This window comes from Bufo bufo, chromosome 6, assembly GCF_905171765.1.
Source record: "Bufo bufo chromosome 6, aBufBuf1.1, whole genome shotgun sequence".
Classification (NCBI taxonomy): domain Eukaryota; kingdom Metazoa; phylum Chordata; class Amphibia; order Anura; family Bufonidae; genus Bufo; species Bufo bufo.
In genome coordinates this window covers 348,380,256-348,395,611 of record NC_053394.1, presented here as the reverse complement: position 1 = coordinate 348,395,611, position 15,356 = coordinate 348,380,256, and the positions used below count along the sequence as shown (strand labels likewise).

Genomic DNA, 15,356 nt, shown 5'->3' with positions numbered 1-15,356 from the left:
GTATTACTGTACTGTGGCGGCAGCAGGGAGCGCACGGCGTCATAGCAACCAATGACGCCGTGCGCTCCTGCTCTCAGCAGGAATCCAGGCCGCGGCACCACGGACCGCTCACGGCCGTGTGCATTCGGCCTTACTGTTACTTTTCCAGTCTCTCTGTTGCAACCTGCTGATGACACTATGCAACACTGTAAGCTCAATGGCCACTTCCATCTGAGAACATCCTGCTTGAAGCCTCACACTGCCGGGGTACTGTTGATCAATTGTTAGATGGCGTCTTGGTCTCGTGATGTAAAAATGTGAACAGCATGATGAGGAGGACTGTTTAAATACTAATTCTAATTGAACCACAAAATCTATTGGACGATTCTTGGATCAAACATCTGTTGTGAATTTTGACGTTAAGCTCCTTGTTAGAGAACAGCAAGTTGTGCAAAAAGTACTGAAACAGTTGGACATGTGCATTCAAAAGTTGAGAAGGTGACATTAAGTTCATATGTAAGGGTTAGAGTGCATTTTAGGTTCATCCTGAAATTTCACCCACAACCAAATATCCCTAACTTTTTGTGAGTAGTATATATATATATATATATATATATATATATATATATATATATATATATATATATATATAACATTATATACATATTTTGTCCAAGTTTCAGTATCGGAAAACTATGTCAGGAGCGTGATAAATGTGTTGAACCAGAACGCCATTCTTTTTAATGCAGCTGGTCAGAGAATTGCGCAATCACCATGATAAATAAGCCCCATTATGAATCCCTGTGCTAGAAATGTGCAGATACAGCAGAAAATATGGTACCAGCAACAGTAGAGACATTGACCGCCACTGCAACACTGTAACGCAAGAATATGCACAGCAACCGACTCCCAACACATTCACCTGGAGTGTGTGCACAAAAAGGCGGTATAGGTGCTCAGCGATGTCAGCATAATAAATGGCAGTGAATATAGAAAAAAGAAAGATCGCAGCACTCATCACAATCTTTATTTAAAAATAATGATTAAAAGCGATATTGCGGTACAGGACGCGGGGTACATGTTTCCCAGACCGAGCATAGTCGTGTGCATGACTCCGTAGGGCTGTTTCACGCAGTTGTGCTTCCTCTGGGCCTTTCCATGTACCTCGCGTCCTGTACCACATGTCAAATTAGTATCTGGCGGCAGCGGAGAGGGGGAAAATAACGTGTCCCTTTATTTATAAAAAGTGGCCTGGCGTACTTTGTAAATGACCCAGGTTTCACAGACCAAGCAAGGTCGTGTGCATGAGCCCTAATTACGCTAATGTGTTTTAGCCACATCCATTGTAAACAGGTGCATAAAATCAAGCACACAGCCATGCGATCACCACAAACACTACTAAAGCGTGCCAAAAAAATCTCCTACCATCTATTACACTGCCTTCTACCCAGAGAACACTACCTGCCAGGCTGCTCAGTGCCTACTGTAAAGGTTGGTGGAGGAGGGACCGCGGTACGGGGCTGTTTCTCTCGGTTTGGCCCTTGTTTCCAGTGAAGGATACTACAGCATACACAGACATCTAGACAGCTGTCACTTCCAAAAGGCCCCTTCCTCCTCCAGCCAGCCTGACTGTGCCCCTGTGCACCAAGCGAGATCCATAAAGATGTGGGGGCACATTTTCTGATGGACTTTCGTCACTTTTAGAAGTAAGTCCCCCTTTCTGTCTGGCTGTGCGTTTGGTTTTGTGACTTGTATGCCAGTTGGGTGTGACATGGGCGGGGGCGTGTTGGGAGTCCCAACTTCGGCAAATGTATTTATATTTACGCCTACAAACAGGCTCGGGCGCAAACGTTAGCTAAAAACTACGCCAGCCAGGGACCGGCGTAGTTTTTATTCCAGACACAGGGACTGCCACAGATACATTGTCATACATTAGACGTATCTAGCAGCAGCTCAGAGGGGGGAAACTAAGATCGGTGTAAAAAGCCCCATGGACTGAGGAGTCTGGTGTGCACAGGAACCCAAGCGGCTGCACAGGAACCCAAACGGCTGCACAGGAACCCAAGCGGCTGCACAGGAACCCAAGCGGCTGCACAGGAACCCAAGCGGCTGCACAGGAACCCAAGCGGCTGCACAGAGCCAAGGCCTCATCGAACACTTCTGGCACGCCGATTGTGATCCAGACCTCCTTGTCTCAGCGCTCAATACTCTTTTGGCTAAAGAGAGTCAAATTTCAAAAATTTTCGGAAAACCTTCCCAAAAGAATAAAGGCGGTCAAAGCCACAACAAGAGGCCCAGCTCCATAATAATAGTCATGGTTTTAGAATAGGATGTCCAGCAAGCACATAGAGGTGTAATGGTCAAGTGTCCACATACTTTTGGGCATATAGTGCTTCACCTAACAGTTATTTGCACCAATGCAGCTGGAATAGGTGGACGTTTCCAGGTTGCATCAGACTAATGCCTTTTTAGAAACATTGTTTTTTCCCCTTTAGGTGCAGATTTTTATGAACTGACGAAAATGAAGTATGTACGGTAAGTATGAATTGGAAAATCTGTACAGTACTAATTACAGTCCCATGTCATGATCACATTGCCCTGTCCGAATGTCACTTTCAGCTAGTAAAAGAGGCGAGCTGTACGGTAACATGAAGGGGTGCATTTATTACAATGTATGGGGACAGTGGAAATCTGAAGAACTTGCTAGATAGCGTAGAGGTCACTACATTTAATGTTTGTGATGTACATTTAGCAAGTATGTCAAAATTAAGCTTCTGTGCGCTCTTGAAACGCGTTGACATAATAATAAAAGCTTTCCCTTTACCAAGAACCAACTGGTATTAAGTTTCCTGCCTACAGCGCTGATCAAAAAAGGTTCAAACCATCATTCTTTATACACAAAATTAAGCTTCTGGCATATACACTAAGCATATTCATAAGGCTCCATTAGGCCTCATGTACACAACCGTATGTATTTTGCGGATCCGCAAACTATGGATACTGTCCGTGTTGCACCCGCATTTTTTGCGGACCCACTGACTGTAATGGGTCTGTGGCCTGCATTCTACAGCCCAATATAGGGCATGTTCTATCTTTTCGCACAACAGACACAGACCATCCGTGTGTTTTTTGACATCTGTATGTCTGTTCCGCAAAAAGATAGACTATGTCTGCAAAATGCGGACCGCGGACCCACTGAGATCAATGGATCCGCCACAAATGCAGACAGCACACGAATGGCATCTGTATTTAGCGGATCCACAATTGTGTGCATGGGGCCTTAGCATCCTTTTGGTTTTTGTCAGGCTGGTATAAAAAATAAAAATAAAAAAAAGGATGGAATAGAGGATTTTCCGGCAGAGTCAAACGGATAACAGGAAGGTGACGTCAACAGGGTTTTCTGGGAGTACTATATTGATCTAACCTCAGGAAAGGTCATCAATATCTTCTCTTTGGAGGTCTGACTCCCAGCACTGCTGCCAATCAGCTGTTTGAAAAGGCTGCTGCGCTCCAGAAAGCGATGCGGCCTCCTCAGAGCTTACCAAGCACAGCGCTGTATATTGACTAGTGGCTGGTATTGCAGCTCAGCCTCATTCACTTGACTGGGACTGAGCTGAACATAAGCCACCTGACCGTTGAAGGTGAGGCAGCACTCACTGGAGCGCCATTGCCTAGTCAGCTGATCAGCAGGGGTGCCGGGAGTCGGACCCCCACTGATCTGATATTGATGACCAGCATAAAACAGGATAATGCTAGGTTTTGTTCCTCATTGGTCAGCCATGTTTTATTATGCGGTTGACATGTCATGTGACGAGGCTGCATCCTAAGCACCTATAGATCGGGGGAAGAGAGTCAGCTACTCCTGCTCGGTCCTCATATGCTCCATGTACTTTCTCATCTTCTCAGTCACCCATGGAGGTACAGTAAATGGCTTCAGCTCATCCAACCACAGCTCCTTGCAGTCTCTGTAAATTAAGAACAGAGGATCACGTCAATGAAGACGCAATAACACCATGTAAATTAGGAAGCCAACCTTATTTTGATTTACATTTAAATATTAGGGCAAATAAAAAGACATGAAGCATCAAATAAGAAACACAATGGCGACCATCAATAAAAATGCCATCATACTACAGGGGTTGTCTGCGGTGCAGATACTGATGACCTGTCCTCAGGTTACATTGTCAGTGTCAGATTGGTGGGGGTCTGACACCCGGGACCCCCACTGATCAGCTGTTTGCTTGGCAGCAAAGAAAAGGAAGGAAATTAATTTCCAAGAGTTTGGAGATATAATAAATCGGCCCGTGTAAAGGTGCCGTAGATCACCCGATAAACCAGCAAAACACTTGTTCATCGGGTGAAATGGTCTGAGGTGCGGACACCTCAATCGTTGCCCCCGGGCAACAGATCGTGCTGTGTGAACTGTACTCTGCTGCCCAGAAACAATGACTCTGTATGAGGACGAGTGATAGCAGTGGCCATCTCTTGTCCTTATACCGTGGAGGTGATCCCTGCATGTAAACGCAGCTGTTTACCTCCAACGACGAGCAAGCATTCCTTCCCGATAATTCTCTGCTTATCGTCACAGTGTAAATGAGACTTTAGTGATAGGCGGCGGGGATGCTGGGGAAGTCCCCAAAATCAAGTCTACGGCTGATGGAGCTATTTCTAGAGCTTCTAGGATGAGCCAAACAGGAGCGTCTGATAATATCAACATTTTGCACTCTTAGACAACTTATATCATTTACGAGACAATCTGTCCAAACACTGAATTGGTCATGGCCCCCTACCAAGCTGTCCTGGCAACGGTCAGCGCTAGTACCGTACATGGAATTAAGATATCCGTTCTCCTGTCTCAATGGAAACCGACAATTTAATCAATCGAGTTAAAAGGGGTATTTCCATCTCAGTCATTTTTCCTGACTTCCCACAGTAGTGAATGCTACAGGAGCAGCGTAGCGCAGTCTGCTTGGCTGATTCCGTAAGTCCGGCACTACGTCAGATAGATATTCTGATGTCAGCCATGAATCGCTGAGATGGGAATTTCCCTTCAACAGTTTAAGGGCCCATTCACAGGACTGTACACTTGAACGGAATAGATGGGGACCCATTTATTTCAATGGGGCCACAAAAGATGCAGACAGCACACTGTGTGAGGTCTGCATCCATACTTCCGTTCCACGGCCCCGCAAAAAAGATAGAACATGCCCTATTCTTGTCTGCAATTGCGGACAAGAATAGGCGTTTCTATCATAGGGATGGCCGTTCCGAAAAATGCAGAACGCACACGGCCGGTGTCTGTGTTCTGCGTATGCGCAATTTGCGGACCACAAAAACTGATATGGTCGTCTGAATGAGCCCTAACAAATGTGGCATCGCTACGCACCATGTTTGCCATCATTAACATGCTGTTCCTATACCTGTACTCATCTGTAACTGACAAATCAAGGATATCTTCTTCCAAAAGGAGATAAACCTACAAAATATAAAACATCAGTGTGAAGATTCAAATCTCATATTAATAAACAAGGAAACAATCTGAAAGCAGCATAAATTGGTGACACATCCAGATTCAAACAAAGGATTTTTTGAAAATCACTGAGGACACGCTCCAGTAAGAGCCCAGCACTGGAGTACTTGTATTCATGAGCTGCAGCTTCCTGTGCCTCCATCTCCAGGGGCGGACTGGCCATAGACCCTACAGGGAAACTTCCGTGTGGGCCGATGCCCAGGGGGGCACTTGAGCTTTCCTAACGGGCGCTGGCCAGGTACACAAATTAATGAATGTGATCAGGTCCTTATGCAACTGGCCAGTGGTCGCAGGTGCCCTCCTGAATTCAACTGTATCCCCGTCCTCAGTATGGTGGTAGGGCAGTATTTTATGGTTCCCTGTGGTATTTGATACTCCTGGGGCTGCATTTTGTGCTGCACTATGGTATTGCTGGCTCCGCCTACTTGGGTTGGCCCTGCCCACTCATGTTGCTCCGCCTTCTGTCAATTTGGACTCACCAACAACTTGGGGCCACTTTTAGTTGTTTTTTCCATGGCCACTTTAAGATCCCAGTCTGCCCCTGTCTATCTCCACTGCTGATTGGAAGCAGCAGTGGTGGTGGGAGCTCATAAATATGAGGACCCCCAAAAGCATGCTTGGTATTAAAGGGAGTCTGTCACCAAGTTTTCATGTTTTGGACTGCTTATATAGCGTTCTTATAACAGTACCTTTGTTGTTTTGTCCCATCTAGTAATGCTGAAAAAACTATTTTATTAAGTTATGCAAAATGAGGGCACACAAGTGTCCAGGGGCGGCGTTGGCTGCAAGTGCCCAGGCCCCTTGGTGATCTGCACGCCTAACCTCTCCCCATTGTATCCTCTGGCCCGCCCTGTAATGATCATCGTCTTCAGTTCTCGCCTGCACACTTCATCGCCGGGCCCAGGAATGCGCAGTGCTCTGCCCACTATGGCAGAGGCACAGACATGTGCAGTGCGCATGTGCCGGTTAATGCCGTGGCTCGCTGTCCTCTGCTGGTGAGCCGCGGCATTAACTGGCACATATGCACTGCATATACGCGGGCTTCTGTCTGCTCCCCTAAGCTAAGAGTCCTGCATGTCAGCTCTTAGCTTAGTGAAGCAGGCACAGGCATAAGCCCGCTCCACTCAGCTAATCCTGGCATGGCACATGGTTACAGAGTACCCAGGTGCTATGCCAGGAGTCAGTAAACCTCCGGGGGGATGGGCAGGAGCAGCAATGTGTGTTCCTGCCCGTACTCCGTGCGCTTCGGCCCCATTTGTAAAGTGTCTACAACCCGTACTCCGTACACCGCTGAGCAGTCAGTGGTGTACAGAAAAGTCAGTTTTAAAGGGAACCTGTCACTGGGATTTTGGGTATAGAGCTGAGGACATGGGCTGCTAGATGGCCGCTAGCACATCCGCAATACCCAGTCCCCATAGCTCTGTGTGCTTTTATTGTGTAAAAAAAACAACGATTTGATACATATGCAAATTAACCTGAGATGAGTCCTGTCCCTGACTCATCTCACATACAGGACTCATTTCAGGTTAATTTGCATATGTATCAAATCGTTTTTCTTTTTTACACAATAAAAGCACACAGAGCTATGGGGACTGGGTATTGTGGATGTGCTAGCGGCCATCTAGCAACCCATGTCCTCAGCTCTATATAACAAAATCCAGGTGACAGGTTCCCTTTAAGCACACAGGGAATGGTGCGCTTGAGGGAAACTGTAATAAAAATACAAAATCCATTAATAAAGTATATTAGAAAAACTTTTATTAGGATATTAGGGACATCTTATTAAAAATGTACTCAAAGGTTTAGTTACTCTTTAAATGCTAGAGCTCGGAAACCTACCATTTTACCACCTGTGGCTCTCATGTACTGTTTCTCCGTCAACCACTGCTTGTCCTGTGGATCGACTGTATACTGCAATGTTACAAGAGAATTATTGAAGATTATCCTATGTGGGTTTTATTCCACACAGGCAAAGTCAAGTACATATATAAAAAATAAAATAAAATAAAAATTCTATAAATTATACATATTCTCCTACAGTACTATATTTACCATATTTCCCATTATTGCACTGTTAATGGAACTCCATATCCCTTACTTGTACTGAACAGGCACATATTTAATCTTAGAAAATCCTGGTATTTTGGCTGCCACTAGAGGGAGCTCACAGGATACGGATTCACACAGCGGTCTCTAGCATACCTTAAACAGCTCTGGGTGTTTGAGATAAATCCGTCCCCTGGTCCCTCCCATTCCTAAAGCCCTAAAAGAGAGAACGAGAAGCGCTGATAAACCTTATATATGTTTAAACTTAAACATAATAATTCATGGACCCCTTCTTCTTCTTACTTATTAGCTCGTGATCCCAGCACAAAGTTGGTTGTCTCATTCAGTCTGGCTGGATCCCACTAGAATACAAGAAACACTTTACATTGTATCTCAGATATTTTTTCAGGACCCGTCACCTCCTCACAGAACTCCAATAGACCCCATACTTTGCAGCCACATCATCCATGACTCCAGCTTTGTGTTTTTCTATTCGTGCCATCAGTTTCAGTGCCCAATAGTAGCGGTTTGTCAAGTGGGTGGTCAGTGTCAATGTCTGTGGTGACGTTCCAATGATAACAAGCGCTGGGGACCGTCCACCTGACAAATCACCGCTATTGGTTGATAAAATGAACGGCCCAAATAGCAGCTACAAAATAAAGAAAAACTGCTGGAGTGATGGAAGATGTGGCTGCAAAGGTATGCAGCCTGTTGGAGGAGTTCTATGGGGATGTGACGGGTCCTCTATAATATCACAGAACATGCTCACAAGGAGTCATGTGACATAACGTGACCAGTAAAAGACTTGAAAGCTATGAACACCTTTGGGGACATTTTTTTTTTAAATTAGTGCATTGTACTCATTTTGAGCTCAAAATATTTTTTTCAATTGGTCTTTATTAAAAACATGGAGCCCTTTTTCCTGTACGGGGCTGAGATGCTCTAGTAGCAGCCTCTGGATTTTCTCTCTTTTCTGTCAGACCAGGAGCTGACGGACTCCTCATCTCTGCTCTCTGACATTATAAATACTCACTATAGCTCAATCCTTATCTTACTGATAAGAATGTGGCCTAAATAAGTGTTTAGGAAGCCGAGTACAGTGCTTGACTACTCCTGGCAGTCTCAGAGAATCCGAGCGGAGTGGTTGTGCGCATGCTTTACCAGTGCTCCATTCACGCAGAAGACACAAATCCCCTGTTCTCATAATCAGTAGAGGTCCCAGCAGTCGGCCCCCCGCCAATCTAACAGTTATCTCCTATCCAGTGGAGAGGATACCTTTTTCTAACCAGAATATACCTTTACTATTATATTAATAAATGAGATAAAAAGTGTCCCACAGTGTCAAGAGCTGGATGAATCAGAACCTGTGGCAATCATTCGATTATTGGGCGGCTTCAATCTACCCAAGAAGGTGTTGACCAATGGGAGCACCCCTTTAAGGTGGCTACCTTGATAAAAAGGTAATAAATGATACATTTGGGATGGCTTTTAACTCCATTACATGTCAATCTATGTACTCCACCCGGTAAAGTGCAATTACACCAGTCTGCTCTTCCGATACAAGATGATCACGTCTCTCTACACCAACTGAAGAACAACTGTATCTCTGTATGTTCCTCCAAGAACAGTACCTTAGGCCCTTCACGCCTGATAGGATCGCCAGTCTTGGGTTTTAGACTGAAAAATGAATAGAGCAAATACTTTAGTCACTACACAAACTGCCAATATGTTCCCAACAAACAGCATAAAATCCCTAAAAAAACCTTACCTTATGTCCCGCCACCCAACTGACGTCACATCCATCATACATGACCGCTGACACCACCCACTGGCCTCAGCAGTCATATGCTGTTCATGCAAACATGACATCTAAGGTCAGTGATTGGCAGCAGCAATCATGTGAACAATGGGCGCGACGTCATCACTTTAGGACATTTCAAAGGTTGAGCAAGTTTATTCAAAAACTGCCCCCCCCCCCCCCACACTTAAAAATATGGGAAAATCTCTTTGATATAATAATGAAAATATATGTTATAAAGCTTTCCCCCATCAAGCACATCCGCAGCGTCTCAGGGAGGATTCTAACTTGACCCAGAGAAGCTCCATGACATACCCCATACCTAAAAGGGTTGTCCCATCTCTGCCTTTCATGGCCAACATGGAAATAACCACAGTAAAGCCAGCCGAAAGTGGCTGGAATTATGGAGACAGACCAGAATCTGGTGCTCTTCAGTTTCTGTAAGAGCTCATGCACACGGGTATTGATCGGCCATTCCGTTCATTGGGGACCGCAATTGCAGTCCCAAATGCACAGTCAACATCACTGCAGATTCCGCAGACGGATCCAGGCACATTCAACTTGAATGGGTCCGTGATCTATCCGCACTGCAAAAAAATGTTCTATTGTGTAAATAAATGGGTCTGCATCCATCATGCGGGGTGCACAGGGCCGGTACCCGCATATTGCGGACCGCAATACGGGCACGTCTGGGCAATGGCCATGTGCATGAGCCCTAAGGCTAGATACACATCATTGGTAGAGGTTTCGGCAGGGGCCTCCATTGCAGATTCTGGCAAGAGAAAAAGGACGAAATACTGCTGCATGCAGTGGTATTTTGTCCGGCAAAATGGCGATATTCACAACGGAAATCTGGGAGACCCCATTATGGTAGCAGGTGGATATGTTATTCTGTTCATATGCCAGAACAGAATACCAGAATCTAAGAGCAGGCGAGCGACTGTCGGAGTGATGGACAGAACGTAGCTTGCTGTGCTAAGCTGTTTGTGTAGCTTTTGTTCCCTGCTATGAATCAGTGGAGCGCTGTCTGCTCAGACATTTTCATTACCCTGCCGCTTACTGTGGTTAATCCTATCCTGGCCACAAAAGGTTGAGATGGGAAGCTCCTTTAACCTCTTAATATTTTTGCCTCAGTTCTGCTCAAACTTTAGGAAAACGATGAGCAGAGTGAGGGCTCCTTTAACTCCTCGTATCTCAGGATTGGTAGCAGCTAGAGATATGGACCTGGACTTGTTTGGAAGATGATAGTCTGAGCTATAAAGCAACACAGCATTATCTTCTCTACTTCGGGAGATATAGCCGTCAGAAATCAGGTTGGGAGATATATCAGCTATATGATAATGCTGTGATTGTGTCTTGTTTTAAAGCTTAGATTTCAAACAAGACCCATATCTCTAGCTGCTACCAAGCCCAAGATATGAAGAGATAAAGTAGGCCTGCCCTCTTCAGCAGGCTGATGTTACTGGTTTGTAAAGGGGTTGTGTAGCGATTTATATTCATGACCTATCCTCAGGATAAATCATCAGTATCTGATCGTCAGGGGTCCGACACCTCCCCGATCAGCTGTCTGCACTTCGTCTCGAAAGTGAATAGAGCGAGTACTTGTAATTACACTACGCTGCTGCTCCTCCTAACGAGACAAGCTGTAGTGTAAAGACCAGAAAGCGACGCTCGCATGGAGTGCCGCCTCTTCTTCAAACAGCTGATGAGCCGATCAGATGTTGATGGCATATCCTGAGGATAGGTCATCAATGTAAATCGCTGCACAACCCCTTTAAGGCTAAAATAAGTTAGGTCACTAAGAGGTTAAAAAAAATGCACATGTGTCCCCTGAGTTATACGCCAGACATAAATTCAATATCAATGTGGCCTTAGGAGTGTTTTCCAATTTTAATGTGACTGTTAAGGGGTTATCAGTCTAGAAATCCTCAATTTTAAAAACCCTATTAGGAAAATCAGAGCGCTGAGCTTCTTTAAAGGGATTTTAGGAAAATGACTGGACAGAAAAATTAAGTGACCCAGCTTTTAAAATCAGGGTCTCTGTCACTAGTAGGAAACATCTGAAGTCGATTCGCATAAAACTTCATTCTAATACCGTACAGAGAAAGAGCTCCGTACAGTATTAGAATGTATTGGCTCCGATGAGTCGAAGTTATTGCTTCACGAAGTCTCGCTAGACTTCGCGCAATAACTTCATAAATTAATTTGTACTGTAAAAAAAATAAACATTTCGAACTCGGGTTCGGTTCGCTCATCCGAAGTCGATTCGCTCATCCCTAGTCTCTAGTTTAAAAAGGCCTAAAAATGGCGACAGATTCCCTTTAAAGTCAGCACAATGCGTGGAGTTCTGCTGACCTGCAAGTTTTTACCACGTAAAACTCTTTATTACTAAAGCCTATTAAATACATTTTGCATGGACTCTCTCTATTTTCTTGCATGTTGTGGTGGAAGTGGCTCCATACACGGTGAAGACGCCCCCGGAGGAGAGCTGCTCGTGAACCAGATGTAATCCAGAAGGCTGGGATGACTATTTATACTCACGATGTAAGTCCTGAGGAATGCCGGTCATTCAATGAGCTTTGTCCCGGGGGGCGCCCCTTTCTCTGCAATACAAACCCCATTTAGATATTCCCTTTTAATAAAGTCAAAATTAGGGAGGATTTTAAGCTGCTCATTACCTTTTTGGGCACTGGACTCCTCCGCAGAGATGACTCATCTTCTGCTATTCTTGTTCTCTAAAGTGAAAAAAAAAGAGAATAAAGAAATACAGATATTAAGAGACTACAACATCTTGTCTGCAGCGTTAGGACCGGTAACTTAGTCATCTGCCTTGTGTTCTCCCTCTCTTATTCCTCCTGGAACCGTCACACTGTCTAATCATTGCTGGCAGTGTATGACACCCAAAGGACAAAGTGAATGGTAACACGCAACTTATCCATTCATTTACAGGAGGAATAACAGAGGAATGACACAGCACAGAGCTCCAGAATTGTTATTTCATAAGGAAAACAGCTTATTTCGTTTTCTCACTACACGGGGAATTTTTCCTACTTAGAAAGGTATTGCAGTTACATAATACTATATCTCGCATATATTTTCTTTTAAAGAAGAACTCCCACAAAAATCTTTATTCTCTAACCTGATAGAAAGGTAAAATGATGTAACCTGTAGTGAAGGTAATTTTCTTACCAGTGACTGTATTTGTGATTTATAACCTTCATTCTGATGCTCAGCTGTGTCATGTGACCAACACTTTGATTTTCCAAATAACACATCATCTTATCTGTGGACAGGAAGTCAGTTTCTCTATGTGTTCCTATGGCAGCCTTAATGTCAGTCTCATAGAGAAGTAACTGACTTCCTGTCCTGTGTCAGTTGGAGATCAGAGAGTTGGTCACATGACACTGCTAACAATTAGAAGGGAGGGGATAACACAGTCACCGGTAAGAAGATTACCTTTACTACAGTTTACATAGAAACATAGAATGTGTCGGCAGATAAGAACCATTTGGCCCATCTAGTCTGCCCAATATATCTGAATCCTATGAATAGTCCCTGGCCCTATCTTATATGAAGGATGGCCTTATGCCTATCCCATGCATGCTTAAACCCCTTCACTGTATTTGCAGCTACCACTTCTGCAGGAAGGCTATTCCATGCATCCACTACTCTCTCAGTAAAGTAATACTTCCTTATATTACTTTTAAACCTTTGCCCCTCTAATTTAAAACTGTGTCCTCTTGTGGTAGTTTTTCTTCTTTTAAATATGCTCTCCTCCTTTACCGAGTTGATTCCCTTTATGTATTTAAAAGTTTCTATCATATCCCCTCTGTCTCTTCTTTCTTCCAAGCTATACATGTTAAGGTCCTTTAACCTTTCCTGGTAAGTTTTATCCTGCAATCCATGTACTAGTTTAGTAGCTCTTCTCTGAACTCTCTCTAGAGTATCTATATCCTTCTGGAGATATGGCCTCCAGTACTGCGCACAATACTCCAAGTGAGGTCTCACCAGTGTTCTGTACAGCGGCATAAGCACTTCACTCTTTCTACTGCTTATACCTCTCCCTATACATCCAAGCATTCTGCTGGCATTTCGTGCTGCCCTATTACATTGTCTTCCCACCTTTAAGTCTTCTGAAATAATTACTCCTAAATCCCTTTCCTCAGATACTGAGGTCAGGACTGTGTCAAATATTCTATATTCTGCCCTTGGGTTTTTACGCCCCAGGTGCATTATCTTGCACTTATCCACATTAAATTTCAGTTGCCAGAGTTCTGACCATTCTTCTAGTTTTCCTAAATCCTTTTCCATTTGGCGTTTCCCTCCAGGAACATCAACGCTGTTACATATCTTTGTGTCATCAGCAAAAAGACAAACCTTACCATCGAGGCCTTTTGCAATATCACTTATGAAGATATTAAACAAAATTGGTCCCAGTACAGATCCCTGTGGAACCCCACTGGTAACATGACCTTGTTTTGAATGTTCTCCATTGACTACAACCCTCTGCTGTCTGTCACTCAGCCACTGCCTAATCCACTCAACAATATGGGAGTCCTTGCTCAATGACTGCAGTTTATTGATAAGTCTTCTATGTGGGACAGTGTCAAAAGCCTTACTAAAATCTAGATATGCGATGTCTACTGCACCTCCACCGTCTATTATTTTAGTCACCCAGTCAAAAAAAATCTATAAGATTTGTTTGACATGATCTCCCTGAAGTAAACCCATGTTGTTTTTCATCTTGCAATCCATGGGATTTTAGATGTTCCACAATCCTATCCTTTAATAGGGTTTCCATTAATTTGCCTACTATTGATGTCAGACTCACTGGTCTATAGTTGCTCGATTCCTCCCTACTACCTTTCTTGTAAATGGGCACGACATTTGCCAATTTCCAATCTTCCGGGACGACTCCTATTACTAATGATTGGTTAAATAAATCTGTTAGCGGTTTTGCCAGCTCACCACTAAGCTCTTTTAATAATTTTGGGTGTATCTCATCAGGCCCCTGTGACTTATTTGTCTTCACCTTAGACAGCAAACTTAGAACATCTTCCTCTGTAAAGATACATGCATCAAATGATTTATTAGTCATCCTTTCTAGTGGAGGTCCTTCTCCTTTTTCTTTTGTAAAAACTGAACAGAAGTATTCATTAAGGCAGTCGGCTAGCCCTTTATTCTCTTCTACATACCTTCCGTCCTTTGTTTTTAATTTTGTTATTCCTTGTTTTAATTTCCTTTTTTCATTTATATATCTGAAGAATGTCTTATCCCCTTTTTTCATAGACTGAGCTAGTTTTTCTTCTGCCTGCGCTTTAGAAGTTCTTATAACTTGCTTGGCCTCTCTCTGCCTAATCTTGTAGATTTCCTTATCTTCATTGCTCTGTTTTCTTTTATAATTACAAAATGCTAGCTTTTTATTTTTAATGATTTGGGCCACTTCTGCTGAGTACCACAGTGGTCTCTTCCTTTTTTTGCTTTTACTGACAAGTCTAATGCAATTTTCTGTTGCCTTCAATAATGCACCTTTTAAGTAGTCCCATTTCTCCTGGGCTCCATGTAATCCGTTCCAGTCTGATAAGGACTCATTTATGACTAATTTCATTTTTGAAAAGTCTGTTTTTCTAAAATCTAAAACTTTTGTTTTTGTGTGGTGGGACTCTTTCACAATTCTTATATTAAACCACACTGACTGGTGATCACTAGATCCCAAGGTTTCGCCTACAATGACATCATATACCGAATCCCCATTTGTGAATACCAAATCCAAAATGGCCTCCCTCCGGGTTGGCTCTTCAACCACTTGTTGTAGAGATAACCCCAGTAGGGAATTTAGAATATCTGTACTCCCAGTTTACAGCTAACAGGTCAGAAAATAAACATTTTGTGGGAGTGCTTCTTTAGTTAGCAGGGGGCATTGTAAAATAGAAAAAATAAAAAACTTACCTTGAAAATGTCCCACTGCTCTTAAGCTGCCTCTCTGGTCCCCACCAGGCCTGT

At 43.7% G+C, this 15,356-nt stretch overlaps 1 protein-coding gene across 1 annotated transcript in view; it reads right to left on the bottom strand.

The window, feature by feature from the left end:
• Positions 1 to 2,623: 2,623 nt before the first annotated feature.
• Positions 2,624 to 15,356, bottom strand: part of DNTTIP1 (deoxynucleotidyltransferase terminal interacting protein 1) — a 34,481-nt gene continuing 21,748 nt past the window's right edge. Inside the window, exons 6-13 of the mRNA XM_040436842.1 lie at positions 12,032 to 12,088; positions 11,895 to 11,956; positions 9,187 to 9,232; positions 7,859 to 7,917; positions 7,712 to 7,772; positions 7,349 to 7,420; positions 5,400 to 5,455; positions 2,624 to 3,944 (exon numbers count right to left, since the gene is read on the bottom strand). Coding sequence (XP_040292776.1) covers positions 3,836 to 3,944; positions 5,400 to 5,455; positions 7,349 to 7,420; positions 7,712 to 7,772; positions 7,859 to 7,917; positions 9,187 to 9,232; positions 11,895 to 11,956; positions 12,032 to 12,088 — 522 coding nt within the window. The 3' untranslated portion in view covers positions 2,624 to 3,835. The remainder of the gene's footprint in view (positions 3,945 to 5,399; positions 5,456 to 7,348; positions 7,421 to 7,711; positions 7,773 to 7,858; positions 7,918 to 9,186; positions 9,233 to 11,894; positions 11,957 to 12,031; positions 12,089 to 15,356) is intronic.